General features: G+C 40.8%; 2 protein-coding genes across 2 annotated transcripts; both read left to right on the top strand.

The window, feature by feature from the left end:
- The first annotated feature begins 40 nt into the window (after positions 1-40).
- LOC135549949 (LIM/homeobox protein Lhx9-like) lies at positions 41-5,160 on the top strand. Its single transcript, XM_064980353.1, has 6 exons — positions 41-1,032; positions 1,852-2,054; positions 2,345-2,453; positions 3,365-3,494; positions 3,572-3,786; positions 3,954-5,160. Exons 1-6 carry the CDS (start codon positions 907-909, stop codon positions 4,314-4,316), a joined length of 1,146 nt encoding a protein of 381 aa, XP_064836425.1. The 5' UTR covers positions 41-906; the 3' UTR covers positions 4,317-5,160.
- A 2,903-nt stretch (positions 5,161-8,063) lies between these two features.
- Positions 8,064-19,403, top strand: LOC135549948 (major histocompatibility complex class I-related gene protein-like). The gene is made up of 11 exons (XM_064980351.1): positions 8,064-8,288; positions 9,670-9,942; positions 10,051-10,344; positions 10,460-10,744; positions 11,218-11,340; positions 11,568-11,621; positions 11,960-12,004; positions 15,553-15,591; positions 17,455-17,490; positions 17,675-17,752; positions 18,239-19,403. Exons 1-10 carry the CDS (start codon positions 8,186-8,188, stop codon positions 17,749-17,751), a joined length of 1,329 nt encoding a protein of 442 aa, XP_064836423.1. The 5' UTR covers positions 8,064-8,185; the 3' UTR covers position 17,752; positions 18,239-19,403.
- The last annotated feature ends 1,093 nt before the right edge of the window (positions 19,404-20,496 follow it).

The following is a 20,496-nucleotide window of genomic DNA, read 5'->3' as shown; positions in this document are numbered from 1 at the left end:
ACAGCTATTGTAGGATTACAGATCCATACTTAGAACCTGGAAATTCATGTTATATTTCATGCCCAAATTTAACATGCATCTGTGGTGTTTGTGTGCATGTGGTTTTATCCACTGCCTTTGTCGCATTGTATTTTCAGCCTATGGTGTGGTGTTCCAAGATGCCCCTTTTGGCTTTTTTTATTTTTAATTGGTCTCTTGGGACAGCTTTCTGCTGCCCCCTGGCCCCTGATCTACCTGCTTTCCCAGCAGGCAGCGCAGCCAATCCAATCTTCTCACACCTGCCTGAAACAGCTCCTGATGGTCCTGTTTACAGGTGTGCTGAGGCTTCGCTTGGGACCGAGAATCACACCGGGCAACATTTAGGGAGTTCGATGTTTAAAGTTAACGGCACACCAGTTGAACGACTACAGAGGAGCGGGAACACTGTTTTAGCGTATTATCACAATAATGGTGTGGACGTGAAGATTTTTGGAGTCAAAGAAGGGGTTGGACAGAGAATAGTACTGTTTATTCAAGTGCCATAATGCACATTAAGTTGTCATTTTAAAGGGGATATTGTTCAGGGAACCAAAAGAAGTGCATTCTTTCAGGATATCAACACGTCAGGTAAGATCATTTTATGCTCATGGGTCAAGCCAATTCACTGAATAGTTATGTTAAGAGCAATGTATTTGTTTGCCAAGATGATCTAAATCTGTTCTAATTCCACATTGTCTACTTGCATCTATTGTAAATGTTTGTAAAAAGGTGCATTTTAGGATTGGAGATGGAAGTATCAACTGCAAGGATAGTGTTAGAAATAAACATTAATGAAGTAGTGTAATGAATAAGCAAGAACTCTAAAAAGGTCATTGTTATTTGATGTGATCCATATCCATCCTTTTCCCCTCTGTCACAAGGGCAATCATGATGTCACCAGAGGACAGCAGCACCCTGGAGGGCTTATTGTATGGCAGCCTCCATGGTGACGAGGGGGAGGAGTCAGTGAACCAGGGGAGCAGACAATTAGGAGAGGATCATTCAAAAGCCAGTGTAAGCCCCAGCTAGCCTGAACCAATGATAAGAATTGTGCATGTCTGTAGCCTGGTCCCAGACTGCTCTGACGTCCATACATGCATGTTATGACAACAATAGAGGAGTTGGCTAAAAACCCATACAGTACTGTATATGTGGACTATATAATAGCATATGCCGCATATTTTTAGCATGTTAAGGAATGTTAACAACATTGTATCTGTAAAAATAATAATATGGAATTGGATAAATTCCTGACTAAATATCTTAACATTTTGACAGTATTTTTACAATGTAGTCATGTGAGAACAGTCTCAATGCATGTCCAAGGGCCCTACACTCCATTTGTCTTCTATGGGTTTTTATGAATAGTTCATGACTTCCCATAAAGAGAAGCTTTGCTCCTTTTTTGCACCGCTCCAGTAGCGCATGTCTGAACTGTTCCCGGTATAAACTGGGTTCAACATAATGAACGTACATGTGCACGCTTCGGCTAACAGGCTTCAGTTTGTTTGATAGACCACACAGCCACTATGTACATAAAGTAAGCAGGAAATCCATGACCTACATTCTGAGTTGTCTTGTTTGATGGAAGTAATGGTGATTGCAGGGAAACCAGGAAATGTGGCTCTATTTTTATACAGTGGCCTCCACGATCGCCTAAAATGTGTCTTCATGACCCTGTTAAATGATCTGACATGAGTCTGTTTACACCTCTCCAAGTCATGTCAAATCAGTGATTACCTCAAGTAATGGCAGAAGGAGGGATGCATTTGTAAAGTATTACAACGGAGCCCTTGTGACCTGGAATGACCTTTTTCTATTCTTGCTTTGCAGTCTCCAGCTACAGGCTTAGTAGAGGAGCCGTTGGTGTGTGCCGGCTGCGAGGGACGTGTTTGCGACCGCTTTGTTCTATTGGCTGCAGGGCGGGCGTGGCACGAGGCGTGTCTCCGCTGTAGCCAATGCCAGTGTGAGCTCCAGACGCACCTCACACTCTACTGCCGTGACGGCAGCATCTACTGTCAGCAGGACTACTGCAGGTGACTCCAGTCTTCACCCATTTTAGACACTTGTGTCGTGGTTGCTTTGAATCTGCCTCTACCTACTTATCTGCACCAGACTACTCATTTGGTTGTTTTGGTCCCGTCTTAATTTTCTTGTACGGTAATATTCTGCCGGCTACTGACGGCAGTCTTCTATTTGTACACTTTTCTCTTCTAAGAGGATTTCCTTTAGTGGAGCATGTTAATGTTGTAAAAGACATGCTCAGTCCTCATATTGTTCAAGAATGATGAGTGCTAACAGAGATCTTACTTCTCTAACTGGCCAGGTTATTCAGTGTGGGACGATGTGCCCGCTGCTCCCAGCCAATCCCGTCGTCAGCAATGGTCATGAGGTCTGGTGATCTGACGTTTCACCCTGAATGCTTTTCCTGCCAGGTTAGCTATTTTGGATCTATAATTAGCACTTGTAGTACCTGTCCAATTCTACTTTGACCACTAGCCCCTACCCTACCTAGACACTTCTGTATAACTTTTTCAGCACGAGGCCCAAATGAGAAATGTGCATCCTCCAATGACCCAAATTAAGAAGAAATGGTGTGAGATTTTGGATATCTTTTCATCGCAGGGCTCGCTGCGCCACCAGAGATCCCGGTTCGAGTCCAGGCTCTGTCACAGCTCGGCTGCGACCGGGAGACCCATGGGGCGGCGCACAATTGGCCCAGCGTCGTCCGGGTTAGGGGAGGGTTTGGCCGGCAGGGATGTTCTTGCCCCATCGCGCACTAGGGACTCCTATGGCGGGCCAGGCTCAATGCATGCTGACGCGGTTGCCAGGTGTACGGCGTTTCCTCTGACGCATTGGTGCGGCTGGCTTCCGGGTTAAGCGGGCATTGTCAAGAAGCAGTGTGACTTGGCTGGGTTGTGTTTTCAAAGGACGCATGGCTCTTGACCTTCGCCTCTCCCGAGTCTGTACTGGAGTTGCAGCGATGAGACAAGACTGTAACTACCAATTGGATACCACGAAATTGGGAAATAAAAGAAAATAAAGAAACCCTGCCCTAGCCTTTCCGAGTATAAGGTGGAGCAATTACCCCCACCGTAAGCTAGGGGGGAGAATTCTTGTTTATTACTGAAACCTGTGGTAATGATGACGTGAAATGCATAAAATCTAATAATTCTGTATTTGTCAATCTGGGTACACTTTCACTTTTAAAAGCTCTGACGAAGGCAAGAGGCCCAAATGTAAGCTTGAATACACTTTAATAGGAACATAACAGGAGGCTATTGAAGTCTCTCTCTCCAGGCACCGGTTTTAATTACATCAATGGTGGTAATTCTATATTTCATAGGAGTGTGATGTCACTTTGATGCCTGGAAACCTATACAGTCAACACGGGCAGAGCCTGTACTGTCAATCACATTACCATGATGACAGCAGTGCGCCACCCTCTCACAAGCTCCACCTCAAGCAGAGAGAAGGTGAGTTATTCGAAGATGACAGATGATATTCACGTTTACAAATGGACAGTCTGCTATATCAACGTACCTTGATACAGGAGAAGGGGAGGAGTCTGTCAGCAGCCCTGAGCCACGACTGGAGGATGGTGTTACAGGTGGCCGGGCCCGCAGGCGGACTAAGCGAATAAGAACATGTTTCCGCAGCGAACAGTTGAGAGCCATGGAGTCCTATTTTGCCCTGAAACACAACCCTGATGGCAAGGATTGGAGCTGTCTGTCTCACAGGACCGGTCTGCCCAAGAGAGTGCTTCAGGTTTGAGACATAGAACATAGGATTTTAACTGTGAACAAATTTTGACCGGAGTAGATCAGCACAGGATTATGCAGACAAACTGTCACCAATGGACGTTGAGGTCATGCTTAAAATTATTGTGATTTCTCATCTCTATCCCTCTCTTATACATTCACACACGCTCTCAGGTGTGGTTCCAGAATGCAAGGGCCAAGCTGAGGCGTTCCCTCTCAGCCGACGAGTCGCAGAGCAACTCACCCGCCCCGCAGAGGTTTGACACCATGGCTACAGCCTCCCCGTCCCTAGTGACCTCCCACCAGTCCTTCCAGACAAGCACCATCGACCAACTGGAGCTCTCGCTGCTCATTGCCCCTCTCAGTGACCCGCCCCAAAGCCCCGCCGACCAATCAACAGGCTTTAAAGACTCGTTCTTCCTGGACTACAATCCCCAGGGTGCACCAAGGCTCTCCCCTTTGATGATCTATGATTTTGGGGAGTCTGGATTGGGGAGAGAAGGAGATTCTGACACTGTACTTCAACCATATTATTGACCATGTTTACATTATTCTGGTGAGCACTACGCTATTTAGTCTTCCAGGACAACAAGTTATGACAGAAGAGAAGCTACAAGTGTCTAACTATAATTGACAAACAAATGGCCTACCAAATGTCAAAAATTGTAATATGGCCTGCAGAAATGTATCTAAATTATGGGGGAAAGTAGCCTAAGCCAGTAGGCTATGCAGTCCGGTACAGAGTATCAGCAAAACAAATTACTATGGAATTATGATGGATCGAACTGCACAGGTAGCCAATTTTTTTCAAGTGAGTTTGACAATCAGATAAAAACATCACCCATGCTATGCGAAACTGAGCCTGCGCAGACCGCGAAAAACAACAGTAAACTGAATTTGATGTTTACATGCTACAGTATCCGTCAAAGATCAGCATGTCCCAGCCTTCTTATCCGGGTGTCTCATAACCGGGATACAAACTTTTTCGGGTTATTGTAATCTGGATAGGATGTTTATATGGAGCAACTCAAAAACAGAATACTTGAGTATCCTGAATAATAAGTGGATATTGGTGTGCATGTAAACGTGGTCAATGTTAGGCATGTTGACGGTACAGCTCCGTGAACTGATAGAATTTTAGTTATAATAATGCTATGGTAAATTAAGCATTTTATGGTTATTCCTTGTTTTGTTCCACAGTTTGTCATGGCTGTTATGATATCAATATGCGCAAGTAGTTTAGAGATGTATAGATGCTTGTTTGTTATGATATTGTACACACTGAGTGTCAGGGAATGTGTGTAAGATCATGTATCTGAATCCCACCACAAATATGACTACGAGCTCTTTGTACTTTAATAAATGGGCTGTATTAACTGATGGAAGTATAGGTTGTCTGTTTACTCATTGTCTAAAAGCATTTTTCAACAGATAAGGTAATACAGTTCTTCAGCAATGTCGGTCAAATCTGATAAATCATACTTTACTAGATTATTTTTAACCAATTGGTAGTTAGTCTTGTCCCATCGCTGCAACTCCTGTACGGACTCGGGAGAGGCGAAGTTCGAGAGCCGTGCGTCCTCTGAAACCCAGCCAAGCCGCACTGCTTCTTGACACAATGCCCGCCTGACCTGGAAGTCAGCCGCACTAATGTGTCAAACCTAACGACGCTGGGCCAATTGTGCACCGCCCCATGGGTCTCCCGGACTGGCTGCGACAGAGCCTGGACTCAAACCAGGATTTCAAGTGGCACTGCTAGCACTGCGATGCAATGCCATGGACCACTGCACCACTCGGGAGGCAGGGTTTCTTATCGCCACTCAGGAGGCACCCTATATATTGGTTTTAACAGACCAGGTTAAGGATGGATAGGACGAGGTCCTATGTGGTTCAGTTGTTAGCGCGTGACACTTGCAATGCCAGGATTGTGGGTTCGATTCCCAGGGGGGACCAGTGTGTAAAATTATGAAAATGTACGCACTCACAACTGTAAGTCACTCTGAATAAGTACATCTGCTAAACAACCAAAATGTAAAATGTCTTCAATCCTCATAAAATGTCAATATACAAAGAATCTATAGTGTCACCTCAATGGTTATGTTTTTACTTGAATCGTTCAATTGAGAAAGGTCACTGATCCAGAGTATTTATGAATGTCTATAATGATTGTGTCAGGAAACCAGACAATGGAATTCTTTCAGGTGTGTCCGTGTCCTCCCTGTGAGATGACCTTAATGACTGAGACCTTGACAAGGTTTCTTCGAAAGTCCTAAAGAATCACTTCACAATCAAGCACAATAATTGGACACTAGAATACATCAGTTAAGTGAGGCCTGTTTCCAAGTCAGACGAATTTAGATGTTGTGTAACAGATGTGAAACGGCTAGCTTGGTTAGCGGTGCGCACTGAATAAAGTTTCAATCGGTGACGTCACTTGCTCTGAGACCTTGAAGTTGTAGTTCCCCTTGCTCTGCAAGGGCCGTGGCTTTTGTGGAGCGATGGGTAACGACGCTTCGTGGGTGTCAGTTGTTGATGCGTGCAGAGGGTCCCTGGTTCGCGCCCGGGTATGGGCGAGGGGACGGTCTAAAATTATACTGTTACATTGCATTACATGTGCATCAAGGGCCCGATTAACCAATTGAGGACATGATGCTGTCAGCCTAAACTCTTTACATTTATGGGGGTATTTAAAAGGTCAAGGCATAAACACATTCTACAAGGTAAGCCAATTGATCCATCAATGCTAATGTGTTGGTATCAGGTGTGGACGTTGATATTCAGTTTGTCTGTGTACAGCAGGTACACATGATTCAGTGCCTACATAGTAAATAGAACCATGTAAATACCTGTAGAAATCTGCATGTTAGGACATGGTGTCTCGCAGTGTAACCGATGTGAAATGGCTAGCTAGTCAGCCGAGCGCTAATAGCTTTTCAATGTAGCTGCGGCACAGCCCTCGGGGACCACTCCGGGAGTTTAGGCCAGAGGACCCATGCCTGGGCCTGCTCAGGGAGCTGGTGGCTGAGAACAGCTGGAGACAGGAGGGCATTAGGAGGGGCCAGAGGGGGGATCTGGAGAGGAGGCCTCTGGGTCCCTTCCCCGGCCACCCCGTGGACACTCTGCACTACCAAGAGGGAGGGGGAAACGGGAACAAGGCTCCTCCATCACCGTTGGGCTTCAGGCTTTCAGCAGAGAGAAGGGAGGCTTTGGGTTCTGTTTTGGAAGGAAGTAAAAAAGGAGGAGGAACTTAGAATTGTGAGCGTGGGGAACTAGGAAATGGGTGAGGCAGAGGGATGAGATGTCAGAGCAATCAATTGTGATTATGATTAGATATGTATCATGAAATAGAGACTTCCAAACCTTTAGACTGGATTTTATATTTTGTTTATCATAATTGTTACATAATAAAATTGAGGGTATGTGAATGAATATGATGTATTTGATGTCTATGATTGAAGTTATCAATGCAAGCCTACAGTGAAAACAGTATTGTCATAGTGTTTATATTTTCTCCAGGTCTGCACAATTAATGAATAGGAATAGAACATATAGCTCTACAGAGGGTAGTGCGTAGGGCTCAGTACATCACTTGGGGCCAAGCTTCCTGCCATCCAGGACCTATATACTAGGCGTGTCAGAGGAAAGTCCAAAAGATTGTCAGAGACTCCAGTCACTCAAGTCATAGACTGATTTCTCTGCTACCACATGGCAAGCGGTACCAGAGCACCAAGTCTTGGACCAAGAGGCTCCTTAACAGCTTCTACCTATTTACATTGACCCCCGTTGGTTTTGTACACTGCTGCTACTTGCTGTTTATTATCTATGCATAGTCACTTCACTCGTATCTACATGTACAAATTACCTCGACTAACCTGTACCCTCGGCGCACATTGAGTTGGTACTGGTACCCCCTGTATATTACCTCATTATTGTTATTTTATTGTGTTACTTTTTATTATTTTTAATATTTTCCAAATAATCTAAACTCTTTCTTGAACTGAACTGTGGGTTACGAGCTTGTAAGTAAGCATTTAAAGGTATGTTAAACACTTGTATTCGGCGCATGTGACAAATTTTGATTTGATACCAATAAGGGAAACAAATAGGCTTCACAGCCACTGAAACGTATATTCGTCTATTTCACTTGATAACAGTTTACGTTTTTCAGTCCTCAAAAATCATTGGATGAATAAAAGCACTTTAGGCAACGATTTATGCTGCGTTCAAACGCTAGTTGGTAACTAGGAAACTGAAATGTCCAATTTGCTAACGTTGTACACGGCACGTTTATAACTACAACCAGTTAGTTAGCAAGGCAGAAATGTCCCATTTAGTAATTGAACGCGGCGGTAATCGGTTGTAACACCGGATTTTGTGGGTGTATTCCGTTGCTGTACCTCGAACACATGCTGTACCTCAAGGAAACTAAAAACGTAGTTCACAAAATGTATACGTTTATATTATTTGTTTTTTATTTCTCGACGGAATGTATTTTTCAGAGCCAAAGCGGTAAGTTGTCAAAAGTGAAAGTAAAAGTTGACTGCTGGATAAAAATAAAACGCATAATAAAAATGGTTTTCCAACTGATCTGAGCGGTCTGTTGTTGTTGCATGGTCTACAATATATTTGATTTATTGCGTTTTATAGGCTGTAGTCAACCTGCGTTATTCCATTTGATTGATTACCGTTACTCGCTAATGCGCACTTACATGCCAGCCATAAGGCAAGATGATACAGCTATTTTGTTTAGGTTTATGAAATCCCCCATGATCAACCTTTTGTAAAACACATATGCTGCCTGATCATGTTGTTAGCTGATATGTTTGACATTTTACATTGTAGCTAAATTACTTCTGCTGTTTAACAAAAATATGAAACGCTTACACAGGAAACAGGAAATGCATTGTTTTCTTAATAGTTTGACGACTCATGCCTAATGAATAAGTTCCGACAATAGTTTAACTTAATCAATAGTGTTAATTAATTAATAATTCGGTTAATACATTTGTTTTTGATAAATTGCAGAATGTGTTCTACTTCAATAGGCATTGAATGTAATAGCAGAGGGAAGTCATACTATGGCCTTGCATCATGACTTCTAAATGGTAGTTTAGGTTACATTGATGTAGTCCTTATAGGCCTATTAAAAATCTAATCAAATTGTATTTGTCACATGCGCCGAATACAACAGGTGTAGACCTAACTTGTAAGTAAGCATTTCACGGTATGGTCTACACTTGTTATATGTGACAAATGACATTTGATTTGAATTTTAATAGGCCTAACGTTATAAGGGCTTCATCAATGTAACCTAAACTACCATTTAGACATCATGATGCAAGGCCATAGTATGACTTCTCTGCTATGATATTTCATAGACATTTATTTTTTTGACAAGTTGGCCCCTTACAGAGATGATAGACCTAAGTATTTGACAGTGATTTCCTAGTGGCAATATGTAACTTTCTGGGCTCCACGACCAAATTCCCATAGAAATGTCAGTTATAGATCTATCATTCCTATTGAAAGCACTTCTAAGAAGCAGTAGATATGTTCAATGTACTCTATTTCTATGCTTCCGGTTCTTAAGTTTTGTTTTTGCGTCTTTTATTTTTATTTTTGTACACAAGGCAAGCAGCTGAAAATACAATATTTTTGGTTATGGAAAATATATTTAACAGCCGTTTAGATGGTACAATGATTCTCTACACACTATACTAGCTTATTTTTGCACAAACTGAAATTAGGTTAACTATTAGAGTTTTAACAACCAGGAAATTCAAAGCTATTTATGCGTACTGCAATTTGAATGTTTTACAGCACTGCTGATTAACATGGAGAGAAGGAAAATTGAGACAAATGATCTCAATCAGAATTTTTTTCCCGACAGAGATCTACTCGTTGAATTACATCTACACTGTCCTCTCAAAGCCAGTTGAATTGCCTGGTATCCATGAGTTCACTGCCATGGGTTTGATGAATAACAGACAAATCGATTACTATGACAGTGTGGATAAAAAGAAGATTCCCAAACAGGACTGGATGAGGGAGAAGCTGCCAGCAGACTACTGGGAAAAAGGCACTCAGTCACGCAAGAGCAAGGAGCAGTGGTTCAGAGTCAATGTCGACATCCTGATGAACCGCATGAGGCACAACAACACTGGTGAGAAACCACACTTGCATTTTGTCCTACACTCAACATTGATATTTTTCTTAAATTGTGGGTAATTAGTTGTCTACCTTCTTTTTCATTATTAGTTTTTTGTTTCAGATGTCCATATTCTTCAGGGGAGGCATGGCTGTGAGATTGACAAACAGCCAGGCGGCACATTGAAATTCATGAAGGGCACTGACCAATACAGCTACGATGGTGACGACTTCCTGGCCTTTGACGATGCCACTATGCAGTGGGTGGCCCCAGTTGATCAAGCTCTGCAGACTAAGAGGAAGTGGGACGGGGAGCAGATCCTCAACCAGTACACCAAGGGCTACCTGGAGAAGGAGTGTGTGGACTGGCTGTCCAAATTCATGGCATATGGGGATAAAGAATTCAGTAAAGCTGACTGTGAGTACTTATGATTATTAATCTCCTTATAGTGTAGCGTAACGATTGGTTAACAGAAAAGGACCTATGAGATAAGAAATAAAGCACTCATGTTCTCTGTTTATTCCCCCACTAGCCCCTCCAGATATCTATGTTTTTGCTAATAAGGCCAAAACTGCAGGAAATGTCCGCCTGACCTGCATGGCGACAGGTTTCTATCCCAAAGATGTGATGATTAATTTTAAGAAGAATGGTATCCAACTGAACAAAAACGATGGAGTGCTGTCTACAGGAGCCCGACCCAATAATGATGACACCTACCAGGTCAGGATTAGTGTGCAGATCCCAGAGGCAGACAAGCAAACTTACGAATGCTTTGTCAACCATATAACGTTGAACGAGTCAATTGTGGAAAAATGGGGTAAGGTTGTCCTAGTACTTAATATACTTTATATATTTTCAACAAACCAGTTATTATCATGGTTAGCAATTATGATAAAAAATCAATTAAGATTATTTAAATGTGAATCAACAGTTGTTTCAAGCTCAATGTCTAAGATTTCTTTCTTAAAGCTGGAGTCCTTAGTTGCTACATCCATTTTTGGACTTAAATTAATGATATATACCCATTGCATCTTGAAGAATATAACTTATGAATGCCTCATGAGCTTAGTTCTAGTGTCCTTCTCCATCAAATCCCAAGATACAGGCTTGTTTTATTCCAGTGTTGTTTCTATGAACAGACAAACCTCTACCTACCTCGAGCGTCACGCTCCCTCTTCACTACCTCAACTACCCCCCCATTCCATTACAATGAAATATTTCAAACTACTATGTTGAAGGTGTGTTCTGTACTTAGTGAATGCTTAATATGTCCCCTTGTCTTCCATACAGATGGAACATGCCGTGATTGTAGCCAATCCACAGTTGCTATCATTGCTATCATCATCATCATTGGTGGCGCTGCTGCCATTGGCATAATTATCGTGCTGTTTCGTTGGAAGAAGGGCAAAATATGTACGTTTCTTATATTGTGTATGAGAGAAACTGGAGCGATTATGGTCATTTCTGTACAGAGTAGGGTTGTCAGTGCTCTTTTTGGCATTAGTGCATGACTTTAGTAAATCTCAAGTCAGGAGGTCAAACAAACTGAAGTATTGAATAATTATTTTTCCTACCCGTGTGTTTCCACTGTTTTTGTCCACTCTCATAATTGGTTTTAAAACCTTGCTCCATTGTTTTAGGTGCTGGTAATACAGGAGCTCTACCACCGACTGGGATCCAGGCCCCTCTAAATGGTACTGTTGATACAATATCATGTGTTTTACCCCTAGAAGTCTGACATGTATAGCAGTAGCACAGCAATACCAATGATCTGGTTGGGATGTGTTTAATAATGGTCCATCTCATGATTGTCATTTGCATTGATTTAATAACGTCTTGAGAGGATTAAATTAATGACAGCCCATCCAATCCATGTTTTTACACATCAATCATGTTCCCATACTGATTAATAGCCCCATATTGTCTACATGCTTTTCTGGACAATACCGATCAGTATATAGCACAACATCAATGAATCAGACTTAACCATGTACTTACAAAGTTATTCTGCTCATATGACTGTTACTTTCAGGCAGTGGGAATGGAGCGACCAATTCGAATTTGACCACCACACCAAGTAAGACATTATTTCAAAACTTGTAGAGGACATATTATGTTTTACTGTTATAATAGTTGCTAAAAGCAGAAAAGGTTCAATTTCTTTATTTTCTGTGAAGATTATAATTACAAATAAGAATGATTGACTTCTAACATGAATTCCTGGCATTTAAGCAAATATGGCCTCAAGGTGTTTTCCAAAGGCAGGTTAAGGAACCATACAATAAGACCTGTCATATTTGCTTTTATCACCTTTAGCACAAATCATGTGTTACACTCTTAGAAAAATAGGTTATTCAACAGTCCCCATAGGAGAACCCGTTTTGGTTCCAGGTAGAACCATTTTGAGTTCCATGTAGAATCCTTTTTGGTTCCAGATAGAACCCTTTTGAGTTTGTTAGGTTCTAAATTAACCGAGTAAAACTCACGGACGATTAGTGAAGCTCCAACCAAGTGCATTCACCCACTGGGTCACAGATGCATAAAACAAAAAACATATTCACACAAGCACTGGTATTTAACCCTTCCTACGCAGTCTCCTCACACATATGGTCAGCCAATGCATCTTTGTTGCTAGGCAGAACAGCAGTGATGGCTGTTCTTTCTCACTTCATCGGACCTGCCTCAGCCCGCATTCCTCAATTCTCCTCACTCATAGCTGTCCTGTTGACTTGTACCAGTCTGTGGCCCCCCTCCTTCCCATCGGATCCCTGATGTCTAACAATAATATGTTCAGACAGTATTTACACATCCTGCCTTCCTCTCTCTCCCTCTGTGACATGATTAAGGATGTTTGAAGTTTATAGGTCAGAACCCATCAGTTCCATGTAGAACCCTCTGCGGAAATTGTTCTACATGGAACCAAAAATGGTTCTTCAAAGGCTTCTCCTGGGGACAGGCAAAGAACCCTTTTAGATTCTAGAGTTTTTTTTTCTAAGAGTGTGTACCTAAAATGGAAGGACTATAAGTCATAATCAAGAACTAGGAGTTAACACTAGAACTGCCATAGGCCAACGGCCACTGACGTTTGATTTTGTAAGTTAAAAAACTTCTGCCCCCCAAAAAGCCCTGATCCTTCCTGACTCCACCTAAATGTTTGTACTTCACACTGCTCATTTGTCAGAATTTAGAAATTACAAACAGAAAAGTATTTAGAGCCGTTGTACTTGTTTTTTCACAACTATTCCTGACTTAAATCTGCCAAGACAATGTGCTGTAGCCAGCCAGTTGCTAATGCTCTCTTCTCACTGAATGAAGGACAAATGGATGAATTGGCGATAATTGTACAAGTCACTTCACAATCGAATTCAAATTTGGCCTAAATTGATCCCATTCTCGTTTACATTTTAGTTTTAAATAGGCTCTTATGGGACTGTGTTATTTACTATAACTCTATTACTAATCAAATGTATTGTAAGGGAAAGTAAAACATGCTACATGTTACAGCCTTTAGAATAATGTAAAACATATCCTTGACTATTATCCAGGTTGATGAGCGGGAAACAAACGATACCAGTCAGCCGATCGAAACTACACCTAAACTATACCAAAACTAATTTCATACATAATAAGAGTTAGCCTACGGACAAGATTCAGTTGACAATAACTTGAGGAGAGAGAATATTAGGCCTGTCAAATTGTACATGAAGAGATGGGCGCATCTTGTAATTGACAGATGCAGGGAACGGAGCATCGCTTTATCAAATTGTCCTTCAGAGTCAAATGCAGGTAAACATTTTGATTTTTTATATAGTATTTGAAAGAGCATATTCTGCAGTTTCTATGACACTTACCTTTTTCAAATAACTCTCAAAATTCAAGAGGTGCAGCTTTTTTTCCAAATGTCACTTTTTACAAGAATATCTGTGGTGTCCATTCATTCAGCACATGACCACTTGTCTGGCAGCATTCCTCTGGCTACGAAGCAAAAACTAGTAACATAATTAACATAAAATTAAAATATGCTATTCTGTCATCAATAGGTGATAGAAACCCGATAGAAAGTGATAATGGTGCATTTGACTTCAGTTAAGTTCTGGTTAGCCACCAATGTCAAAACCAAGTCCTTGCTCAATGGCTTTTCATATCTGAGGAAATATGAAACCAGGCTAGCAGGTGAGCGACTGTCTGAGACTGTGGTTTTGAGACTCATGGAGCCTTAACATGGGCAAAGGCAGAAATGTGACCATGTTCACATCAATTTCCCTGGCAGACAAGTTGATTGCAAAGAAGACTAGCCCGCTCGGAACAGTGAACAAACAAAGGTGGAAGCTGCCCCCCCCCCTCTGCGCAAAACAACCTACCAGCAGAGCTGTAGTCCACCTCTGTGATGGAGTGGTAAAGCAACACTCACAATGTAATAAGAGTGTTTGCATCCTCAGCACCATGCATCCCACTGGATCTGGCATGTGAGTTTTGTGAGAACCATATAAACGGCAAGATAGAAGCTACAGCAGCCAAGCAGGCCGCCAAGGCAACAAGTCCTGCTCTCTCTTTTCCCCCAGCACCACAGTTCCCACTCGGGAAGAATAAGACACAATGTCAAGTCGTCAGGTGCACAGGAAACAAGGCCCATGAAAACTGTGCAGTGCAACCGATTTGTTTGTGGGGCTAGCTCACACAAAGCCCTGAAGCTGTGTGCTGACTGTGGACCCAATGCATAAAGAGAAGACACGATTGATGTGTGTAAAGGCACAGATATAAGGGCACAATACAGTGTCTGCTACAATCAACCAATTACTGTTTTTATATCTTGTCATGAATATATTTCCACTAAAATTTATTTATGCAAGTAATCCTTTACTATTGTTCATTCCCTGGTGCTTTTGTTTTAGGAATACAGCAAATAATAGTTTCTACTTTGTCAAAAGAAGCTGTAACTGGCCTTTATTACTAATCAAATCTACAAATAAAGGGGATCAAATGGATTACACTGTAATGTTTTATTGTAAGGGAACCAAAAAGACGATAGGCCTATGTTGTTTTTCTATGACTTTATAGAATTATACAAAATATATCCTTGACTCTACCCAAACAAAACTATTGTTCTTTTTTAAATATATATTTCCATTAATACTTCTTCATGCAATTAATCCTTTACAAAAGTTCATGCACTATTTATCAAGCATTTATTTATCGAGCAGGTTTGCGCACCTTGCAGGTTGAAATGCATCTTATGCATATGTTCAGCGGGACTCCTGGCAATGTTCTCTATTGGGTACTTATATGCTGAAAGGCCAGGCAGTTCTAGTGTCAAAAGCTCTTACACACTGTCAACAACCTAGTGGGGAACAACATGACAAATTCATTTTAAATAAATGATCAGTACTGAGTATGATTATTATAACACTGAAGTCAAATGTAAAAAGGGGAAAAAGTAAATGTTACATATTTACTTTTCAATTCAGGAAGTGAATTAAATTAATCATCTGGAAACTGGCCATTGTTTGCAATGAGGATTTTTCAGTTCATTAATTGAATTTCAATTGGGAATATGCATGCCTATAGAGGACGAATGATCATCACTATATAGCTGTATCTAACTAAAGATTGATTATCTTTTTCCAGTGACAATGAATGGCGCTAGAGGCACTTCCTCTGACTCAGGTAATGTTATTCAAAAGTATTGCCAGTTATTTTATCTTACACAGTGCATTCAGAAGTATTCAGACCCCTTGACTTTTTCCACATTTAGTTACGTTAAAGCCTTATTTTAAAATTGATTAAATTGTTTTTTTCCCGTCATCAATATAATCACAAAACCCCATAATGACAGAGCATTATCAGTTTTTTTTATTTACTTTTTGCAAATGTATAAACACCCTCCCACACCCCCAGAAATATCACATTTACATCATTATTCAGACCCTTTACCTGTATTTGGGGAGTTTCTCCCATTCTTCTCTGCAGATCTTCTCAAGCTCTGTCAGGTTGGATAGGGAGCGTTGCTGTACAGCTATTTTCAAGTCTCTCCAGAGATGTTAGATTGGGTTCAAGTCCGGGTTCTGGCTGGGCCACTCAAGGACTTCAGAGTTTTGTCCCGAAGCCACTCCTGCGCTGTCTTGGCTTGAGGTCGTGAGCGCTATGGAGCAGGTTTTCATCAACAATCTCTCTGTATTTTGCTCCGTTCATCTTTCCCTCGATTCTGACTAGTCTCCCAGTCCCTGCCGCTGAAAAACATCCCAACAGCATGATGCTGCCACCACCATGCTTCACCGTAGAGATGGTGCCAGGTTTGCTCCAGACATGACGCGTGGCATTCAGGCCAAAGAATTCAATATTGGTTTCATCAGACCAGAGAATCTTGTTTCTCATGGTCTGAGAGTCCTTTAGGTGCCCTTTGGCAAACTCCATGTCCTCCCAGTCTCATTCTTCAAAGTACATTTTTTTCTGGTGTTAATTGTTGTTGAGTGTATTATTATGCATCTGAGCACTTAACGGATTTGGTGCCCGCAGCCATAACATCCTGCATCCAACTAGGCTACTGGTGCCTGCCTATTGACAGTACATACCATATACAGTGTCTAGTGAAACTTTACATACCCCTTGCACCGTTTTCAAAATTTTCTGCCTTAAATTGAATCTAAAAAGGGATTAAACTGGATTGATTTCCTACACAAACTAGCGGTACTCCACATTTTCAATTCAAATTTTTGGGGGTCTTAATTAATTACCCTGATGAAGACAGCTTGGCTGTCGAAACGTTGGTAATTATATATTTGCATCTGAGCTCCTAGATTGTGCGGCTCTCTTTTATTTTCAAGTTTTCTACTCCGCTAGCCAGCATCTCGCCTAAATAGCTGTGCGTTTCGTTTTCTTCTAGATTGGTCTTAATTAATTCAATATTTAAAACGAAGATGTCTTGATTGCTTATGTCTTCACACCCCTGATTTAATACTTGGCAGCCATTACAGATGTGAATAATTTTAAAGAAGATTCTATCACTTTGTACAACTCGGTAAGGGCAACATATATCCACAGTTATGTGAAAGTTGCTTTTGTCCCAGCTCGTGATACCTTCAATTTTTTCCCCATTCGGCCGGCACACAAATTAGAACGGTGCGATAAATGTTCAAGTGACAAGATTCTCAGGGAGAATCGGATAGAAAGACATCAGACCAAACACAAAGGTCTAAAGATTTATTTCTTTACTCTCAGACACAAGCCCTTTTAGTGTGATTGTAGTCTCTTTTATGAGCTGTGTGTCTGATGCATTGTGAAAATTAACATGCAGGGCAACAGATCTGTTAGTTTCAGTATGCCAGAGAAGATAAATAAATAAGACAGTACAAAGACACATCACATTATGTAAGGCACACATACAGTATGTTGTATGCGGCACTATGAACAACAATATGGAAGAATGGTATATCTTGTTTATGGTTGTCTTTGTTAGCTTTTCTTTTTCTTTTATATGATTATGTAATGTTTAGAGTGAAATTATTGACTGTGTTTTTGCCTTTTTATTAGGCAAAGACGGTGGAAGCATCAACTCATCAGACTCTGGTAATCTAATATTCCCTTGACCCATAATAACAAATGTAAAAAATACATTTAGCAGACAGGCGCTTTTATCCAAAGCGACATACAGTCGTGTGCATACATAATATCAATCAAAAACGTAGATTCTATTTGTTTACAAATGATTTTGAGACTTTAGAAAGACTGTTTCCCTCTGACACTATTTCAGGTAAAGGCAGCCAGAAGGAAAGGTCTTCAGATGGAGCCAGTGAGGAGGAAGTTAAGACACCGATGCTGCCTAATTGAAGTAAGTCAATGGATATCAACCCTTCTTTCACCTCTTCTCCAACTGTCCCAAGTTTATTACAGAAATGATTTACTGAGGTAATTAGGAAGATAGAATAAAATAACTAGGAATTACATGCTGCTTTAGTTTGCCTCCATAGAATTGGTTACTTTTATGTAAAAAATGTATTCCCTGTTTATTCTACAGAGTTGGCATGTTCGATAAATAGACAGTTTTGAACATAAGGAACATCGGTTTTAAAATGTCAACAGGGAACACTTTTGTTTTATCATCTAAAAGAGAAAGTTAAAGATCCTAACTGATTGGTTCATGTGTGGTCAAGCCATCGGCAGTATTTGACACCATCTATTTGTAATTAGAGCTGACTTATGTGTTATTCATGTCATTTATTGTAATACATAAGAAAATGTTTTACAACATTGTGCTGTAACGTATGTGTTCAATCTAATAATGCACATCTGTTCCATGTTGTGTATTTATGTGCAGGTGGCTAGATGACTTGGTGGGGAAACTTCCTGACCGGACCGGTCAATTCATTTCATATTATGGCTATTGATAATGCTTGTTATTCAGTTACACTGCTCAATTCTTATAAGCTTGTGATGGAAATGATAGTTACTTATAGTTACAGTTAGTATGTGCTGAAAAGTGCTGCATTTAATAGTGTTTGATGTTCTTCAGTAAGGTTCTGTACTTCCAAATACACTCAATAGTTGGTGGTTAGGTACCGGTCGGGTCGATGTGTACATTTCTCTTCAATGAATTTATTCTGTCGTACATTTCATGTTTTACTGTTACACTGGATGTTACTGTATGGAGAGAGGTTAACACACAATGAAAAGGCATCTTTACAGTATTTTACAGTATTACAGTATTACAGTATTACAGTATCATTCTTCAGGGATTATAACTAGACCTGTACTAGATCAGGGTTATATAGGCTGAGAAGTATACTGTATGTTTGTATGTTTTCATACCTCTGGTCTCTGCCCAATCTGTGACAAACTCTTCTTTTAAGGAACATTTCAAAAGAGTTCTAGACAAACATCTTCAGTAATATTTTGAGTAACAAAAAAGCTCTACAACATATTTACTGTATGTGTTTCATGACTGTTTTTACCATATTGTGTTTTTTTTTTAAGTTCCTGCAAATATATATAAAAAAATATGATGTTTAATATTGTAAAGTATTGTTAATACTTTGGGTATTTGCAATATAATATTTTAAGATAGTTTTTTTTAAACTTAGGGCCATTTCAAAACCTTTCACTGGGCTGCTAAACTAAGACAAATCTACACTCTTGAATGAATACGTAGTGGAATTTCTGTGAATATCACATTGTAAACATTGTTTTATCGAGGACACAAATACTCCCAACATGCAGTCTTGAAGCGCAGGACTTAAATAGTTTCTCTTATCACAGAAACCTGGTCAGTGTTTTTTTTAAATAGGGCCTGTTATGTTATTTTAATAATTTTGCATGGCATTGCTCTGTTACAATGTACTAACCCGTATGTTACATCACTTATTACATGCCCACGGATGCACGCAGAAACACACACACACAATGGTTATAACCTGTAAATGCTTTTGAAATATCCTGTATGATTTTTTTTTATGACAGAAAAATTAAATTATTATGATAAAATACCTTATTTTTTGAACATTCTATCATTCAAAATAGGGTCTACCATATATATGTGCAATGGATTTGGAAAATATTCAGACCCCTTCACTTTTTCCACATTTTGTTACTTTACAGCCTTATTTTAAAATGGATTAAATTGTTTTTTTCCCCTCATCAATCTACACACAATACCCCATAATGATGAATCACAAATAAAAAACTGAAATATCACATTTACATAAGTATTCAGACCCTTTAATCAGTACTTTGTTGAAGCACCTTTGGCAGTGATTACAGCCTTGAGTCTTGGGTATGATGCTGCAAACTTGGCACACCTGTATTTGGGGAGTTTCTTCCATTCTTTTACCAGGTAAATTGACTGAGAACACGTTCTCATTTACAGCAACAACCTCGGGAATAGTTACAGGGGAGCCAATTGTAAACTGGGGATTATTAGGTGACCATGATGGTTTGAGGGCCAGATTGGGAATTTAGCCAGGGCACCAAGGTTAACACCCCTACTCTTACAATAAGTGCCATGGGATCTTTAATGACCTCAGAGAGTCAGGACACCCATTTAACATCCCATCCAAAAGACAGCACCCTACACAGGGCACTGTCCCCAATCACTGCCCTGGGAAATTGGGATATTTTTTAGACCAGAGGAAAGAGTGCCTCCTACTGGCCCTCCAACACCTCTTCCAGCAGCATCTGGTCTCCCATCCAGGGACTGATCAGGACCAATCTTGCTTAGCTTCAAAAGCAAGCCAGCAGTGGTATGCAGGGTTGTATGCTGCTGGATGGTATATGCTTCTTCTCTGCAGATCCTCTCAAGGTCTGTCACTGCACAGCTATTTTCAGGTCTCTACAGAGATGCTCGATCGGGTTCAAGTTGGGGATTGGCTGGGCCACTCAAGGACATTCAGAGACTTGTCCCGGAGCCTTTTAGCCTTTAGGTGCCTTTTGGCAAACCCCCAAGTGGACTGTCATGTGCCTTTTACTGAGACGTAGCTTCTGTCTGACCACTCTACCATAAAGGCCTGATTGGTGAAGTGCTGCAGAGATGGTTGTCCTTCTGGAAGGTTCTACCATCTCCATAGAGGAACTCTGGTGCCC

This window comes from Oncorhynchus masou, chromosome 12, assembly GCF_036934945.1.
Source record: "Oncorhynchus masou masou isolate Uvic2021 chromosome 12, UVic_Omas_1.1, whole genome shotgun sequence".
Classification (NCBI taxonomy): domain Eukaryota; kingdom Metazoa; phylum Chordata; class Actinopteri; order Salmoniformes; family Salmonidae; genus Oncorhynchus; species Oncorhynchus masou.
Note: the sequence above shows the minus strand (reverse complement) of the source record. Positions and strands in the feature narration are given on the sequence as shown.